The sequence below is a fragment of the Tachypleus tridentatus genome, chromosome 2 (assembly GCF_004210375.1).
Source record: "Tachypleus tridentatus isolate NWPU-2018 chromosome 2, ASM421037v1, whole genome shotgun sequence".
Classification (NCBI taxonomy): domain Eukaryota; kingdom Metazoa; phylum Arthropoda; class Merostomata; order Xiphosura; family Limulidae; genus Tachypleus; species Tachypleus tridentatus.
In genome coordinates this window covers 77,884,514-77,902,925 of record NC_134826.1, presented here as the reverse complement: position 1 = coordinate 77,902,925, position 18,412 = coordinate 77,884,514, and the positions used below count along the sequence as shown (strand labels likewise).

General features: G+C 34.6%; 1 protein-coding gene across 1 annotated transcript; it reads left to right on the top strand.

The window, feature by feature from the left end:
- Positions 1-310: 310 nt before the first annotated feature.
- On the top strand, positions 311-16,770 carry LOC143244295 (copper transport protein ATOX1-like). Its single transcript, XM_076488686.1, has 3 exons — positions 311-736; positions 4,977-5,052; positions 14,387-16,770. The coding sequence occupies exons 1-3, from the start codon at positions 725-727 to the stop codon at positions 14,524-14,526; spliced, it is 228 nt and encodes a 75-aa protein (XP_076344801.1). The 5' UTR covers positions 311-724; the 3' UTR covers positions 14,527-16,770.
- Positions 16,771-18,412: the final 1,642 nt, after the last annotated feature.

Below are 18,412 nucleotides of genomic sequence, written 5' to 3'. Positions count from 1 at the left end.
ACTTTAACCCACCCGGCCATGGCGGTCCCTGTTTTGTATTTCAACTTGAGCTTACTTAGAAATTTCAGTCCTGTGATTGAACTTACAAAGCTCATGAATAACATTTCACTTTTATTCTCTCTTCCTACTCTGACACACTCGCTACAGATACAATTGCCTTTGTTTTGTTTTAGTGTCTTCGACGTGTTTATGATTTTGATTGTCTTGGTACATATCTGCCTGTTGACATTTCCTTCACGAGGAACTGAGTCATATAGAACTCCGAGGTAAACAGAAACACATTCCATAACTTGGTGTTTGTCGATCCTGTAGTTAACTGGTCTACTTGCTTAGTGGTAAATCAATTTATGGGAAATATAATTCGATTTTTACCTGAAAACGGTTACATTTGTTGAGAATAGAACATCTTGAGACAAAGAATATTTTTAATGATGATGGTTCAACGGAAGCTGATTGCTTCAGTTTTAACCGTTTACGTGGATTAACAACCAAATTCTGCCATTAACAACTGAATGTTTTAACTTTAGTGTTTTTGAATGATATACATATTACAAGTTACAACACCCCCATGTGGGGCTTACACTCAAACACGAACTCCGTTATCTTTGGTCTTATGACTGAAGTTCGATGAAAGTACGAAGTTGTTCTGCTTTCTTGTGTAAGAAGTACAAGTTAAAAGTTTCGAGAGGAATTGTTTCGACTAGTAACAGTCAAATTTAACAGGATGGGATCCGAGGTATTTGTATTACTTAAATTATGGAGTAACTGTTAATTGTACTTAATCATTAACGTTACAAGTTTTAACAGTAGCACTATGTGTATGTATTTATGTTTACTTAATTAGTGAATTTTTATCAATTTTTTTTACAAAAGGCGTTTTTTAAAGTTTTGTATAAAGTAAGATCTTAACCTTTATATAATCAGAATATAAAATTGTAAGTAGTTCATTATTTTTTTCTCTTGAAGAAATTGTGTAGTGGACCTAAAACTTGGCAAAATAGATGTCCAGTTAATTAAGGAACTGACAGATTTGACTTATATTTTCACTTATAAATTGGTATTGTTATTATTAGCATGCATGGAACTGTTTAAATTAATATGAATTTAATTTTTTTGGAATTCTTCATATTTGGAATCCTCATATGGGGGAAGGGAAGAAGATAAAGATGGATGAATTCAAGGCATTTTATAATGAAAATTTGCATGAATATTAATTATAAGTCATCTATCAAAATAAGTTTATACATTTAGATCTTGGAAATTTCTGTATTTGGGTTCCTAGATGGGAAATTAACTATGGAAATCAAATGATTGATTGCATAACTTTCATGAGGACTTTTGAAAAACTTGGAATTGATTTTCTCCATTATCCATTTTCTGTCCTTAGGAGAATGTATAGTTTAAATTTAAAACAGTTCTTTTAATTTTCCAAGTCTGCCCCATGTCACAGTTTACTCATTATTCCATTTCAATAATGATGTAAAGTTGTTTGTTTTTTTAAATTATGAGCAACAGTTTCATTTATCTGTCTCAAAATTAGTAGCACGGATAGCCCTCATGTAGCTTTGCACAAAATTCAAAGCAAACTGTATTAACTGTTCATTTAACTTAGGTTTAAGTCCATTTATTAATAGTCTTTCCTTTATTAACAATTTCTGTTAATTTGATTTTATAATAACTATAAACTACCCTACTCTTTTAGGTTCATTACAAATGTTTAGTCCATGACTCTTAATGCTAGGAACCTATAATAAAACAACAACCTGGAGTCTTCACAAAAGCAAAATGAATGGGAAGTGAAATTAAGGAAAATAATTTATCCGTAAACTTCAAAGGGGTTTAGTAAGCAGAATACTGCAAATTATTGATTTTACAAGAAATTATAATTTCTTATCTTGACATAGAGCAAACAACTTAATTATTCAATGATCACTCTTCTTGTTGAAAGATCATACCCATCTACCAGGTATGTTGTTACTGCATTTTAGAAAATGGTTTTCTTAAATTGGGAAGATTGGATGCAATTGGGTTTGATATATTACTGCATGTGTAAATTGGGAATAATGAAATTATAGTTACAGATTTCAAAAAAGCCAATTTTGAACTAATGGAATAAAATCATCTCTTGGGAATTGGACAACTTATGTAATAGGAGATACTGACCAAAAATGAAAACTTTTTTGAATTAAATTGTTAAATGTTCAACATAAAAATGTTTGTTATGGTAAAAAAGAACTTGATGAAGTAAGATGCTAGGTTAGCTTATCAAGAATGTAAGGGATAACATTAAAGAAAAGCATTATAAATTTAAGAAGTTTAAATTTACTGTTGCAACGAAAGACTTAAGAGGATTGTAGAAGATAAGAGAGTTGGCTAAACAGGATATTAGGTAATTAGAAAGGTTACAAGAAAAAATTTATTTGAAATGTAAAAATTACCAGTAGTGATTTCTTTAAATACATGAAAGGTAAGCAAAATATTAGGCTTGGAGTAAAGTCTCAAAGGATGAAAAAGGAATTGTTTCTGATGGCTCTGAGATGACTGGGTAATTAAATTCTGCCTCTTCATTTTCGACCAGTAAAGATTTAAATAATGTTCTTTATCATGAACAGTTGATAAATGGAAACAATATTTAGGAAAATGATCACTTCAATTTTGAGTTTAAGAAAAAATTGCAAAGTTTAAAATTAATAAGTCTCCTGTATTAGCTAATAATTTTCAAAGTTTAATAGTTTGAGAATTGGATATATATGTTATTTACTAATATTGTTCTTGAATGGACAGGTGCCAGAAGATCAGAATCTTGCTGTTGTTAAAAATTGACCCATTATCAGTGGCAGGAAATGTTTTTGAAATTTATAAATAATACTTTGCAAATTCATTTAAGAAATTTTAAAATTTTGTTGAATAGTCAACATTGTTTCACTAGGAGAAAATCTTGATTTGTTAATCCTTTGACATTCTTTGAAAAGGTTGCTGCTTATGTAAGTGAGGGTAAAAGCATGGATATTTTCATAATGCATTTGCTGAGATACTACAAAAATTCATGTTAGAAGAATAGGTGTGAACTACAAGTTGTCTTGTTGGATTGAAAAGTTGTTAGATGAATAAAGCAGAATGTTGTTATAAATAGAGCTCAGTCATACTAGATTAATGTTACATCAATGACAAAGATGAAGAAAAGGTCAACAAACTACATAAATTTGCTGAAGATAATAAGATTGTTGTCCGTATGTTAGAGCTGAGCAACTAGTGGTATTTATTACAATCAATTAACTGATGGTCCATTAACAGTTTGTTAAAAAGAAAAAGGTTAATGTTGTTACCTTTGATCAAGTCAACAGAAAAACATTGAAGTTTACTGCCAGCCAGTAGCTTCCACATTAGTTTTCAAGGAAACAAAAACAAAGTTGGTGGCAGGTGATGCAAAACTGTTGCCTTCCTTCATTGTTAATTAATAATATTTATGATGTTAGAAGAACACCTAGGTTCAAGATGTCTCGATAGAAATGAAATAGAAACTCTATAACCCGAGTGCTTTCAAAAGGTGGAACTTTCTTCTTTAGAGGCAGTGTTAATTAATGATAATAATAGATACTCATAGTAACTTTGTCTCAATCCAATTTAACAGATTTGAACTGAAATGGCTAAATTTAGACATTCATAATTTGAATTAATCAATTGGTTTATGGGATACCAATTGATGTAATATCTACTCATAGGAGATCAGTTGAATTATTCACTTGTAACATATCCTATAAATTTTTGGTCTAGAAATATTAGTTTTTGATACATTTTACAATATTAAAATTATCTTACTTTTTGCCCAGTTATTCAGACCTTTAGCCACATTTAGTTGCTGGTGTGACTCTTTAAAGCATAGTTTTATACATATATTATACATTTACCAGTTTTAACAGGCTTCTGACTGATCTCTTTGTTAGTGGGCTGTTATGACTTGCATGACTTTTAACCAAAGCTTGATAATGTAATTCTAGTAGTTAATTTGTAACAAGTAATTTTTTATGCACACAAATTTTGAAATCTAACAGATTGACTTATTGAATTAGATGTTTATATAAGATATGCATTATGTATCTCAGCCATTTCTACATAAGTTTCCATTTTAGTCTCTTTTTATTGAACTTGAAGATCTGTTACATGCAAACAGTGCATGTTTTTGCACTTAACCCTTAAACAGTGGATATGTTGCAGGCAGCAGCATCAATTTAGGGGTTAAAGGTGTCACATGGCAAAACTTAAGTGTTTTGATTGCAGCAACACTGCTTAAGATTTACAGTTATTAAATTGGAGCAAATTCCTCTGGAAGATTTTAAAGCAAAAATGCAATAATATGAAGTTTGGCATGTTTTTGTGACTTTATAGTACACATAGTGTGCTATACTATACTGTTCATCTAATCTTCTACCTTCCCTTGCAATTAATATACATGTTCTTTTACAAAGCAATTAATACTAACTTGTGATAAGAAGAAATTACCTACTCAGATAAATTGTATAAATCAACTTGGTAATGAGTATATATCTAAACAAGTATTCTGTTCTTAATTTCTTATTTATAAAATACAGATTAGTAACAATTTTTGACACAAATGTAGTAACAGGAATGGGCCAGTCTTGGTAGCCTTTAATCTACAGAGTAAGTTGAGAATGTGAATTAGTCTATAGAATAAGTAACAAATATATGAAAATTCTAACCAATTCTAACTATTTTTAAAAATAACACTGAATGAAGAATCTAGTAAACGTTGTACACGTATATCTGAACTAATCCTCAGTGGTGACCCTTTTACTACACTGTTTACTGAATGTGTTTAATACTCATTTTTATTTATTTTTCATATCTTGTTAAGATGCATTAGTTCTCTATCTATATTTATATAATTTTATGTGTAAATCCTGTAAGGAACATAGTATCTAAATCCATTATTTCAGTGTATACCTTTTATTTTGTAGATTTACGAGTTTCAAGTAGAAATGACTTGTGAAGGCTGTTCTAATGCAGTTAAAAGAGTTCTAGGCAAACTAGAAGGTACTGTTGATTAGTATTGAGTTATTAGTGTTAAATTGTTAGAATGTTATCCATACAAGTTGAGCTCTGTACATTTGCAATTAAATCCAATATTTACAGGTTTTGGAAAAATAAACATTTTCTCAAAATACATATTCTATCATGAGTCTGTGTATATAATTTGTGTATGCACACACACACAAATCTAGAAAGTAGGAGAAGGAGAGATGATAGTGAAATGTCCAACATCTTAGTCTAAGTTTATAAGTAATCTTCTGTATGTAGAGAAAACAGAATTGTCATTTGTGAAACATTACAATCTCCTTTCTCCCAAAGCTATCTTGACTTTGATTTGCCCTCTAAGCATAACTGAAATTTTCAACAGTGCACCAGAATATTATATCTCCTTTATTTTTGCACCATTGCTGCAGCATATGCTGATCGTGGTACTACCCTCCAACAATCATACTGTGCCATCTGTATTAGCACAGGTAGCTTCCTTTACCACTGCAGCACAATTTTCACTTTCTTGATTGGCATTTTAGTGTCTAGATGTATGTTTTAATAAATTTTGTGACTACTAAATTTTGATTGTGCTTGATCACAAATTTGTATGAGTTTGAACTTTGACTTCTTATGTTTCACTCACATTATTTCTACTTGTTTCTTTTAGAAAAGTTTCTCCTGAGTTAGATATTGTTCTATTTCCCAAAAGACCTGTGATAAGTCTTTCATTGTGCATTTCTTACTTTCCATAGGAATACTCATGCTTAGTGAGTTTATGTGAGCTAGTATGGATAGATGTAATTTCTGCACTTTATAATATAGGGCATTCATATCTTCTCTTCTGTGTGTTGGGTAAGTTAGATTTCTATACTTCTTTTACTATCTAGATTAGTTTAAACTTGCATTTGGTGTTTGATTGTTCTACTTCTCTGTTAATTTTATTTAGTTTATAAATTTCTTTTGCTTTTCTACTGTCACATATAATTGGGGATTAGTTTTGAGTCAGATGTTGTTATTGGTAACTAGATGCCTTTTCATTCACATATTCCTCAGGATATGTTTTAATATCATGCCATTAGTCATAAGTTCTTTGAATGGACTTATTAATTATACTGTTAAGGGTTTTTTTAGCTGCTTTGCACTTTCAGTGTTACATATTTTATATCTTCAGTCAGATTTCATAGTTTTACAGTTTTGTTATTTTTCTGTACCTTGTAGACTCTACATGTTGCTTAGTTTTGTTAGTTTCTTAGTAAGGTGTCTTTTCACTAAGTATTGTTGGCTATGCTTCACAACAGTTACATGGGTTATACAAGTTCTTTCTGAGGGTTTGTCTTCTATTTCAGTACCCTTCTATCTATTTCCTAGATTTCCTTCCCTTATCCAATATATTGTAATTTGTGCAGTTGTCTTGCCATGTGTGTTTGAGACCTCCTATGCAGAGAAGCTATCAAATGGGTGGTGCATTTCAACCACAATTTTACTCCCACCTTTGTGTTGTTTCCAAACTCATGGGAGATTGTAGTCTCATCATATGTCTGTTCTGGCTGTATACTAATTTGGAAACACCTTGTTACACCATGGAATTGTACCTCTAACTTTGGTGTTTTATGCCCCAGTGTCACATCATTTTTTCATCAGTCTGTTTGTAGAGGTTTTGTCTTTCAGTTCTAGATGCTGCTGTTTGGGTTTTTCTTCAGCTTATTATGTATTTTGTCAAGTACCATGCTCTTTTGCATGCCATCTTCACTCACTGGATTTTTGGACTCTCAAGTCCATGGATGACTGGCTTCTGTTCTCATCATCCCATGTCCAGTTAGCCAGTCATACCTATTTACGTTTTTGAGAAGTTGCTCAAGTGGGGTGTGGGGTTTTTCATCAAGTTGGAGAAATTCTGTACAACCTCATCTAAGAATCTTGTTCATTTGTGGTTTATCTTCTCTTTCCATCATAGTTGGGCCCAGTCTTCTCCACTTCAGCAATCATAACAGCTCTACCTTCTCATTTTCTCTCTGCACAACAGGTGCTACCTCTGTTGGGAATGTGATCTTTCTTGGAAGCTCTCATTCTCTTTGGTTGAGTGCACATACATTACTTTCATTGGATGATTCACAACCACTGGAACTTCCCTCATGATCCCATGGACTGTCCCATCTTCCTTCCACATGGAATCAGGGCTGATTTTGCTTGGTGACTTGGCAGGGACTTCACTCTGGTGGGGGTTTCCATTGCTCTTCCTTGTCCCAGATCTTATTTGTTAACAGGTTTCTTGGTGATTTGGGTAGCTTTCCTTGATTCTTCAGGAATTTTTGGTCAGTGGTCAGTCAGAGAAGCTACTTTCCATATCCACATCCTGTAACCTTTGCTATTTTGTTGGGTTTTACATAATTTCCTTCCATTCCTGCAGGGGAGGATGGTTACAGTTCATTCTGACAGTTCCCCTGTTGCTAGTTCTATCAACAAAAAAGAGTGAACTGCTTTCAGACTCTGGATTTTCTGTATTACACCAGTGTCTAGAATATGACAGTTCAAGCATGCCTTGAATCTTGTGGCCAGTCCCTCATTATATCATGATTAGCTTCTCATTGGGGTGTTCCCCTCATCCTCAGATATTTCTGATGGTGTCTCTGCTGGGAGAACAAATATCACATGATATCTTAAGAGTGTTTCTGTAGTTAAACTTTGATTTATAATTCAAATGTAAGAGTAACAGAACCATTGTTATCTTATTAATGATATGAGTAACAAGCCATCCTGACTTCGAATAATGGAGTGGTAATAATACAGTGTAATGCATAGTATCTACCTTACAATACCCCAGATAGCTTAAAGAGAAAGGGTTGCAATACCCTTTTAACTGTGTTTTGAGCTCCAATTTATCATCTGAAGTTGTATGGACTGCTTATGCACTAGTAGTTAGGCTATTACTAATGTCACTATTCATCCCAGTTTCATGGAAAGGTATCATCAAGCATTGCACTGACTGTTCGTGAAGTGTCTTATTCCAAACAGTGATATTCCTGTAATGTTTAAGGAAGTGATAGAGACCTTCCTTAGCTGTACCTTAGATGAGGGAGAAATATGATAAGTTTTATTCACAGAAATCTGTGAAGGCTTCATATGTCTTTCTACCATGACCTGCCTTCCACTACCAAGCTATAATATCCTAAACATTTGAGGCACAACGGGTTGGTATATTTAGAGACCCAAATAAAGTGATGAGTAAAGACTCTTACTGAAGGGTGACAGAATGATATCCATATTTCATTTTCACCTGTGGTTGTTTTGGCGGTACACTTCCTAACTCGACAGACTTACCACTGTAAAAGGCTCAATTTAATTCACTATTCAGTGTCTACTTGCTTACCTAATCGAAATTTTCCACCACCAGCACTTCCAGTCTCTTTCTCAATTTATCTTGAGTGGTTTAAATTAAAGCTGGAATTTGGTTATTACGGCTGGCAAATGCCAATGAGCCATATAAAGATCATCACTTTCATTTGCATACTCATCAGATACCACACAATCTAAAGAACTCTTAGTTATCTGTGTTCCTTTCACACAGAAGTCGATTCTCAGAGAGAGAATTTAATCCTCAGTTAAGAGTGGATTCAAATTTTAACAGTTCACCTTCCTGTATCTGCAGTGACAATGACAAATGGTTCTTGGATCTTTGGAGCATTATAAGAGTTCTACGTCTAGTAGAAGATTAAATAATTCTCTAGTATAACTGATTCTGTTCACTGACTGACTCTTACACAAGTTGTGGAAAATGCCTTTTATATAACTATGAAATATTTAAACCATTTATTACAAAAGAGTGGGAGTTAGGGAAATATATATATATATATTAGTAAAAAAAGGAAACTATGCAGTAACCCAGGTTTAAATCCTGGCCATGAAATCAAATCTTCCTTTTCCATCCATTCATTTGTAGAGTAAGGTAAAATAGAGATAATCTTTGAGCAATTGGACAGGTCTGCATATCATGGTTATAGTTCATTCTGACAGTTTCACTGTTGCTAGTTCTATCAACAAAAAAGAGTGAACTGCTTTCATACTCTAGATTTTCTGTATTACACCAGTGTCTAGAATATGACAGTTCAAGCATGCCTTGAATCTTGTGGCCAGTCCCTTATTATATCATGATTAGCTTCACTGCATTCACCTGCCACCATCAAGGCAGGTTATCTAAATTGCAAGGTATGGTCACACTTTCCAAACTCTCTCAGATGTTTGGAATGCCAGTTGTTCAGTCACTTGAAGACATCATGTTGTGGTTCCTTGATGTGTGCTCGTTGAGGTGGCAAGGACCATGATGCCTGTGGGTGTGAAAGGACCCTCATCATGTCAATTGCAATGGCTCTCACCCATCGTATTTTTGTTCATGCTCTAAATGGTTGGATGAAAAAGAGGTGCAGTGTTTGAAAACGATTCAAAACATTACTTATCCTGAGGCTCGAAAGTTGCTGTTCACCACTTCATTTCGGATGTATGCTGCTGCACTTTATTCCACTACTACAGTGGGAGTACAGATGGATCTCTAAGTGCCTTAAAATGAATCATTCTCAAGCCAAATGAAAAGTCTTTTGACTTCTATGTTTAAAGAAGTCTGAATTAATGTCAACACCAATCTCTCTCTCTCTCTCTCTCTAACATACATTCTAGCAAACCCCAAGATCCACTTCCCTTGGTTGTGGGTGCGGGCATTTCCTCGGTCACATCTTCTTGTCCCACCCCAAGATGCAAAATGATTATTCATTGGCATCCTCAGTCACTGAAATCCTCTTCCAACAGCATAGACTTCACAGTCGACCCAGGGCAGGAACCATGTAGGTCGACAGACCTTCCTTGAATAAAGACAGTAAAGGAAAAGATGTTATCATGAACAGAAGTGCTTTCCATCCAATTTGCCTACACATAAATAAACATGGCCACCTTGATATATTGGAATTGTCGATGTTTACATTCTGGATGACCTTCCTACCATCCTCTGAAATCTGCCGATACAGTCACCTTTTGGCAGTTTTCTTTGTACAGAAATGACAGGCTGTGTGATGGAGGAGTGCATGGAGAGGTGGCACTGCTGGTTGATCAGCATGAGCTCATCCTGTCTTTGCCACTTGACACACCATTGGAGGCCATAGCCATCTGTGTTTTCTTGGGTTGTACCATCACTGTTTGTTCTCTCTACCTGCTGTCTGGAGAGACCTGTGATCAGTAAAATTTTGATGCACTCATTGAACAGTTGCCATTTCCTTTTTTAATCCTGGGGAACTTTAATGGACATCATCCCCTCTGGGGAAGTGCTGATATTGATGGGAGGGGTTGCTCTGTAGAGTGTATGCTCTCTTATCAAACCTTTACTCTTTTCAGTTGTGGTTCTTATACTTTTTTTCATGCACTAGTCTGACCTTTACTGCTAGTGATCTTTCAGTTTGCTTCCCTTCATTATTTTCCCATTTTTCATGGAGGGTTGACAATAATCCATGAAGCAGTGATCATTTTTCTGTAATTTTGGGAGAGACTGGCCGTTGTCGATGCCACCCAACCCTGGTGCCCAGGTGGAAGCAAACAGGCACTCTTTTACTGGTTTCACAGAACTTGATCCTGCCATTGTCTGTAAGCCATCAATAGATGACTGTGTGGTAGCAGTAACTGACTGTATTATACAAGCAGCTGCTTTATGTATTCTTAAACCCATGGCGTGTTTTTTACTATATCCTCATCCGTGGTGGAATACTGCTTGCCACGTGGCATGGAAGGCTTGGGATACTTTTTCCTAGCTATCCCACACTCTTGCACCACATCACTTCCCAACGGGCCTGCGCACGTGCTTGATGGGTAAGACGTCAAAGCCAGAAGGACTCTTGGATTCAGTTCACAACCAGCCTATCTTCTACCACCAGTTCCAAAGTCATATGGGACAAGATTCTAAATGTCACTGGGCAATATAATTCTGTCCCCCTCTCGATCTTGCTCTCTGATGGCCAGAAAGTAGCTGATACTTGGAGCATTGCCGAAACTCTAGGTGAAAGCTTTTGCCAGGTATCTAGCACTTATACTTCTTCATCCACCTTCTTAGTCATCAAGACTCGGGCAGAGCAATGACCTCTTTCCTTTTGAGCTGATTGTCTCTATGACTATAATTGTCCCTTTACACTGGTGGAACTCAAACTGGCCCTTCATCAGTGGCAGTACATCAGTCAGACCTGATGATATACACTATGTAATGCTGCACCATCTATCTCCTGCTTCTTTTGCTATTCTTCTGATTGTTTTAAACAAGATCTGGGAGGAGAATATTTCTCCTGATGCCTGGCACCAGGCTATTGTCCTACCTTTCTCTAAGCCTGGGAAGGATCTAAAGTTTCCTTCAAACTACCATCCAATTGCTTTGATGAGCTGTCTCTGTAAGAGCTTAGAGAGGATGGTTAATGTTCATCTTGTTTGGTTCCTTGAATCAAGCAACCTCCTCTTGCCCACCCAGTGTGGGTTCCAATGACACCACTCCACAATGGACCACCTGAGTATACTTGAAATGTCAATCAGAGAAGCCTTTTTCAAACGACAACATCTTGTATGAATATTCTTTGACATTGAGAAGGCTTATGATACAATATGGAAGTATGACATTTTGCAAGACTTCCGTATATATGGGTTATGTGGCCATTTGCCACATAATGGGCAAGCAATTCCAAGTTTGTGTGGGCTCGACACTTTCCTGTTCTTTTCTACAGGAACTTGAAGTCCCTCAGGGCTGTGTTTTTTGTGTTACAATTTTTAGTATAAAGATTAATACCATCACTGAACAACTCCCTTTGTCTCAATGACTTTCACATATCTTGTCAGTCGTTGAATATGAGGTATATTGAGTGGCAGCTGCAGACTGCCCTTAATTGTTAACTGAAGTGGACCACAGCAAATGCCTTTGACTTCTCTTTCTTTAAAACTGTTTGCATGCACTTTTGCTACAAATGGGGTATCTACCCATATTGGTGAACTTGTGCTGCCTATGGTTCCTGAGACAAAGGTCTTGGGGTTTATCTTTGACTGTATGCTGACCTTTATACAACACATCAAGCACCTACTGGTCAAATGTACAGGAGCACAGAAAATCCTCTGTGCCCTTTCTTCCACCACTTGGGGAGTGGATTGATGTTCTATGCTAAAGATATATTGTGCTCTTTTTTGATCAAAACTAGATTATGGCTTTGCCAGGGTCTTGGTCTTAAAGATGCTAGACCCCATTCATCATTAGGGACTTTGGCTCTACACTGGGGCTTTTTGCACTTCCCCAGTTTAGAGCTTATTCACAGAGTCTCATGAACCTTGTTTCAAACTGTCTTTACTATATACTTCAAACTTCATCCTACCTGGGGTTGTGTTTCCCTTCCTTGATGGGCCATACTTTTTTAAAACAGATGGTCTGTCATTGCTCCTTTTGACCTTTGTATCCAGATGCAGTTGGATCTGTTCGTGGATAACATTGCTGTATCAGTCCATCCTACCATGGCTTTTTACAGTCCCCAAATGTGACCTATCTTTAAGGCATCTGAGAAAAGCAGACTCTCCTGATTGAAAATACTGTCTGCTATTTGCTGAACATTTTTCGATCCATTCTTCCATTCCTATTTATACAGATGATTTGAAATCAGGTGACTGTGTGGGTTCTGCCATGGTTTGTTGTGATTTGGTGGTTGCATGCAGAATCCCCCCTGTACCCATTTCTTTTGCCCTGGATCACATAGAGGCTAAGCAGTACATAAATTGCACTACTTATACTGGTTTGCTTAGTTCTCTACTGGCCCTGTAATTGCTTCTCCTTAGTTCACACCCTATTCTCACCAATATTCAAAACTGACTAGCCCATTTCTCTTTAACATCTACTTCTGTCCAGTTTTTCTGGATACTGGCCCACATTGGTATTTGAGGGAACGAGCTTGCCAACACTGCAGCTAAATCTGTCTGCTCTGACTTTGTCACCACTGTGCCTGTTCCATACGTGGACTATGGTCCTGTATTTATGTCTTGACTCCTTGCCAGGTAGCAGTTGACTTGGAGTGAGCAATGCAAAAACAAGCTTTTCAAAATAAAAGCCTTGACAACAGATAAGTTGTCATTATCATTTGACAAAGTGCTATATAAAAGGCTTGTAAAGAAATGTACCTCTATAGGAGAGGGGGATGAATTAACTAATTGGATAAAAGAGTGGCTTGATGGAGGAAAGCAGACATATGTTATAATTGGAGACCAGTCAAGCTGGATTAATGTTGCAGGGCTCAATCTTGGGACCACTCTTTCTGATTTACGTTAATGACATAGATGAAAGAATTGTCAATAAATCATTTAAATTTGCTGCTGATCTCAAGGTCTTGGGTATTGCTGTCTGTGAAGAAGATGCTGTTGCTTTACAAAAGGATTTAGGTCATGTAGTGAGTTAGGCAAATAAATGACAGATGGGTTTTAATTATGATAAATGCAAGATATTGCATGGGGGTTATAATTTAAATTATAAGTACAATTTGAATGGGAATACTGTTAACAGTGTCATGAAAGAAAAGGATCTTGGTGTAATGGTTGTTCAGTCTCTTAAGCCATCCAACCAATGTGCAGCTGTTAGTAGTAAGGCAAATAGGATTTTAAGTTGTATCTACAAACATATTGAATACAAATCTAAAGACATTATAATTTCATTGTATAGGTCACATATTTGGAGTTATTGTATTCAATCTTGGGCTTCTTACCTTCAGAAAGATACTGAATTATTTGGAAAGGGTTCAAAGGAGGGTTACTAAAATGGTACCTGTCATATGAGAAGAGATTAAGACCCTTAAAATTGTTTTCTCTTGCAAAAAAAGTAAAAAAGAAGAGACCTGATTGAAGTGTTTAAGATTATAAAAGGAATTATAATGTTGATGCATCAACATTTTTCACACTTAATAGTGAGAATTATGGAACCAGAAGACAGATATATATTTAGGTAAAGATAAAGTCATATTCAGCTAACACAAGTTTGTTTATCAAGTAGGGTGGTTGGCCTAGCAAATGGGTTGACTTTGGGTGTTGTGGAGGCAGTAAATTTGAGTTAGTTTAAAATAAGTCTTGATAGATATATAAATGATAAGGGCTGGCTTTAATTATTTTTTTTAAATTTATTTAATAGTTTTAGTTTGGCTTAGAGGATGGGACAGCTGAGATGGACCAAGTTTCTTGTTATTCCTTAAACATTTTTTGTTATGTTATTTTGATGAAACATGGGCATGTATTATTGAGAGGCACATCTTGTAATATGTTTCATATTCTTTTTGTTTTCATATACATACACACTTTTATTTTTTTTTTACAGGTCAGGGAGTTAACACAGTTTCCATTGATTTGGAGAAGAAACGAGTGTATGTTGATTCAACTCTCTCATCTACTCAATTGTTGGAGACAATTAAGAAAACAGGAAAAAGTTGCTCTTACATTGGAGTCAAGTCATCATAAAAATATATAGCACTTTTTGTGCTGATATAAATGCATATACAAATAATACTTTTGCAAAATATAATTTTTTCATAAAAATACTTTTTTTACATAAGAAAAAAAAATACTTTCTGAATAATTTCAAATGAGAAAGCAATATCTAAAGTTATCATGAGTTTTTAAGATCTGTTAATGTAAACATCAAAATTTGTTTAGTTTTAAAATTCAGATTTTTTATTTCTTGAAAAAAAAATATATATATAAAGCAGATAATGATCCAACTTAAAACTAGAGAAGGTAAATTTCAAAAATATTTATTAAAATTAAAGTATATTTTACTGACTGTTAATGAATATTATGAAATAAAATCAATTGGTTCTCATTCTGGTATTATTTATGGAGTCCAAAAAATGTTTTGTTAGCTGGATAGGCATATAAGCAATCGTAGGCTAGTGTGGTTTTCGGTTGAGTTGTGGAAACCACTCATTTGAAGTAAATAAATATGTATTATTAAGATCTAAAATGTTATGATTTTGTTTTGTTTCAAGTGTGAGTGTGAAATGTATCTAATATAAACAGTTTAAGGATACATGGTTTTCATTTTGTGCTTCTGTTTATGAGGTAGGTATAAAACATGATTCGTCAGGACATTTTCATTATGATGCATTTGTGATGAACAGTTCAAATTAGTGTTAAAATAAATGTGTTTTTGTGGAACTAATACTGAAAATAATACAAGTTATGAGATAATATGATCTGGGCATGTTTCTTAATTTGTTTCTTTGTGTAAAATTAACTGTGCCAACCTGTACAACCTTGTACCTGGTCTCAGTTTTCACTTTTTGGTAATTTAGTCTAGTGTTATGGGAAATGTGGTATTCTGCACATACATAATGTGCAGTTGTTCTCCTTTTATTGTATAGGTAATAAAAATGTTTTCTAAAACGTTTGTTTTAAAAGTAAATTGAATTTTGTCTCTTTGCTGAACATTTTGTCTGCAGACATTTGTTGGGAATAACAAAACGCTTAATTAGATGCATATTTCTAAAACTAAAAAAAAAAATGTTAAAGGAGGTTTGATAAATAACATGAAATTTAACTTTAAATGAATGACCACAAAGTCACAGTAGTAGTTTATTCCAAATGAAGATCTGTAGACAAAATGTTCAGCAAAGAAGTGAAATTCAGTTTTTTAAAATTTTCAAGGTAGGACTATTTTTGTAAGGGGTTAATGCATAAAATGATTTTTATTCACATTTTGATCCTCCCTCACACTTGATCACATAAATGGTCCCTAACTGAAGTAAATGAACACTTTGACAACAATTGAATGTAAAATAACACATTTTTTTTTCTCTACTAAAAGTAGAACATTTGACAACCATATATATAGTTATCAAATCAAGTAAGTGCATTTTGAATAGGTTCATTTGTACAGAGGGTACTTTTGAGACTATCAAAAATGATTTGCTAACAAGAAAGAAACCTTGACATACAATTTTTCAGAGTACTGTTTAAAACCAAGAGTAAGTTTGTAAAAGTGATTTTTTTTTAAATTAATATTAAAAGCAGCAACTTTCATGCTATATTTTCTTTTTTTTTCATTGTAGTTATATTGTTATATTTGCATATTTAACCATGACAGAAATATGCTATATAACATTACCAAAAGTTTTGTAAGCCTAAAAGAAGTTAATTTAAAATGCATAAAGTAGGCTTGTCATAAATTGGAAATTAATTTAAATATTACTCCAGTTTGTAATGCTCTTAAAATTATTTGTGCAAATACATACTGATCTAATTTAAAAACATTGTTGATGCTGTGTAAATGTGAATTTCTTAGGTAGTTAGTTATTACATTTGAATTAAATGAATGAATTTAATGTGTATCATTTCATATTGGCATGATCAAGTAATAATCTGAACTGTGGTTGTATTTACTGTCCTCAATGAGAGAGTTCTTGGTTGACGAAGTGCTGGACATTGTTTTAATTTTACCTTTATAAAATTATTAAAAATTCCCATTTTATTTTTTGTTCTGATTGTATTGGTGTTATTTTGTAACCACAGAATTAGAAGAGTATGATAGTTTTTAATATGCATTGTTTTTGCATAGATATATTTTCTTTCACATTCTGAGTTTCAGATGTATCTATAAATTTATGATTATTCATAATGTATTTTCATTTGAATTGAAGAACTTGATATTAAAGAGGTTTTCATTTCAGTTATTTTCATTTTATACAATAAAATGTTTCTGTGACAGTTTTTGTTGCAACCCTCTTTTTTAGATAATGTATTTTTGTTTTGATTTTATTTTTGACAGGAAAGAATATTTTAGTTTTACATCCTTCATAATCTGTGAAAACATTTCTTTATGTTTATATAGGTGGAAACTTCCTGTTTGGATTGTTGCCAAAGGTACTTCTTTGTTTTTATTGTTCATATTGTTTTGTTTTTTTTCTCTACCATTGCTATTGGTACGAAGTGGTTTGATTAAAATATAACTCTAAATAGGAATATTTAAAGAATTATTTTCATTAGTACTGTACAAAATGTAATAGTAAGCACTGTCCAAGCATCCATATAGTTTTTTTCTTTATATAAATTATTTATAGTATTCTCTCACACTATCAGCATTATCACTTGAACCTCACTGTATTGCAAGTGATCAATAATAATGAAATTGCTTCATGATCCTGAATCTTAACAACAACATATTTGTTTGTTATACAATGCACAGTTATTCCTATTTCTGTACTATGCAGCATTGACTTGGTTGAAATATTCACCTGAAAAGCTTCATTATCAAGTTTGTTTTGATTACATTACTGTGAATTGTAATTTTATATTATTTTAGCTGAAAGAAGCCAAATGCAATATCTCCAGGGGATGTGTAACCTTAAGTTATCTCAAAACATCTCTGAAATAAACAAACAAATTCTGGTCATTTTGTGATGATGACATTGACATTCTTGCAAATGTCTGGTGACTACATTGGGTAGGAAATCATTTACAAAATATACTCTTTAAAAAAAGAAATGCAAAAGGCAAAATATGAGACAAATTGTTAAGTTTATTCTGGGTAGTTCTGTATGACATGTGTGTAACTGTGCACATTCACTGCTGAACATCCAAAGTCTGCAAAGGCAAAGTCCACGCTCACTAGGTGAAGTTTAACGTCACTCAACGTCAATAACGAGTATGCTCCCCGTGAGCATCAATAACTGCTTGGCATCTCCTGCCCATGGAAGCAATGAGATGACGAATCACATCCTGTGGAATGGCTGTCCACTCAGCCTGCAAAGCTGCTGCAAGCTGAGGTGTAGAGTCTGCGGTTGAGGTTGTCGCCTTCGCAGATGTCAGTCCAACTCGTCTCAAAGATGTTCGATGGGGTTTAAATTTGGTGATCTGGAAGGCCAGGGAAGAACGTTGGTGTTGTGGATTCTCAAGAAGACAGTGGTGAGTCGGGCTATGTGAGGATGGGCGTTGTCATGTTGAAAAACGTCGTTGACGTTCACCATGATGGGTTGCACATGGGGCCTAAGAATCTCGTCGATGGTTGCGTAGGTCTGATCGGAAATCCTACGCAGCCCTGGTATGGTTGAGGCAGTAGACGTCGCAGTGGTGGTCCTATCCCGAAGGTGACGTAACCGGATGTTGCGATCTTGTGCGGGCGTGGTCACACGAGGTCTGCCAGATCGTGGACAGTCACGAGTTGATCCATGTTGTTGGTGACGATTCCATAGCCTTGTGATGGTGCTGTGGACATTCACCGCTCTGGCAACATCTGATCAAGATTCGCCTGCTTCCAAGCGACCAATGGCGTTGTTGCGTTGTGCTTCAGTCAGTGTTGGCGTAACTATATTGTGTATCGGTGGCTTAACACTGAGCTATGCAAACCGAG

Coding starts and splice junctions, on each gene's coding strand:
- LOC143244295 (XM_076488686.1), top strand. Junction 5,053..14,386: donor AGTTCTAGGCAAACTAGAAG/GTACTGTTGATT, acceptor TTTTTTTTACAG/GTCAGGGAGTTAACACAGTT.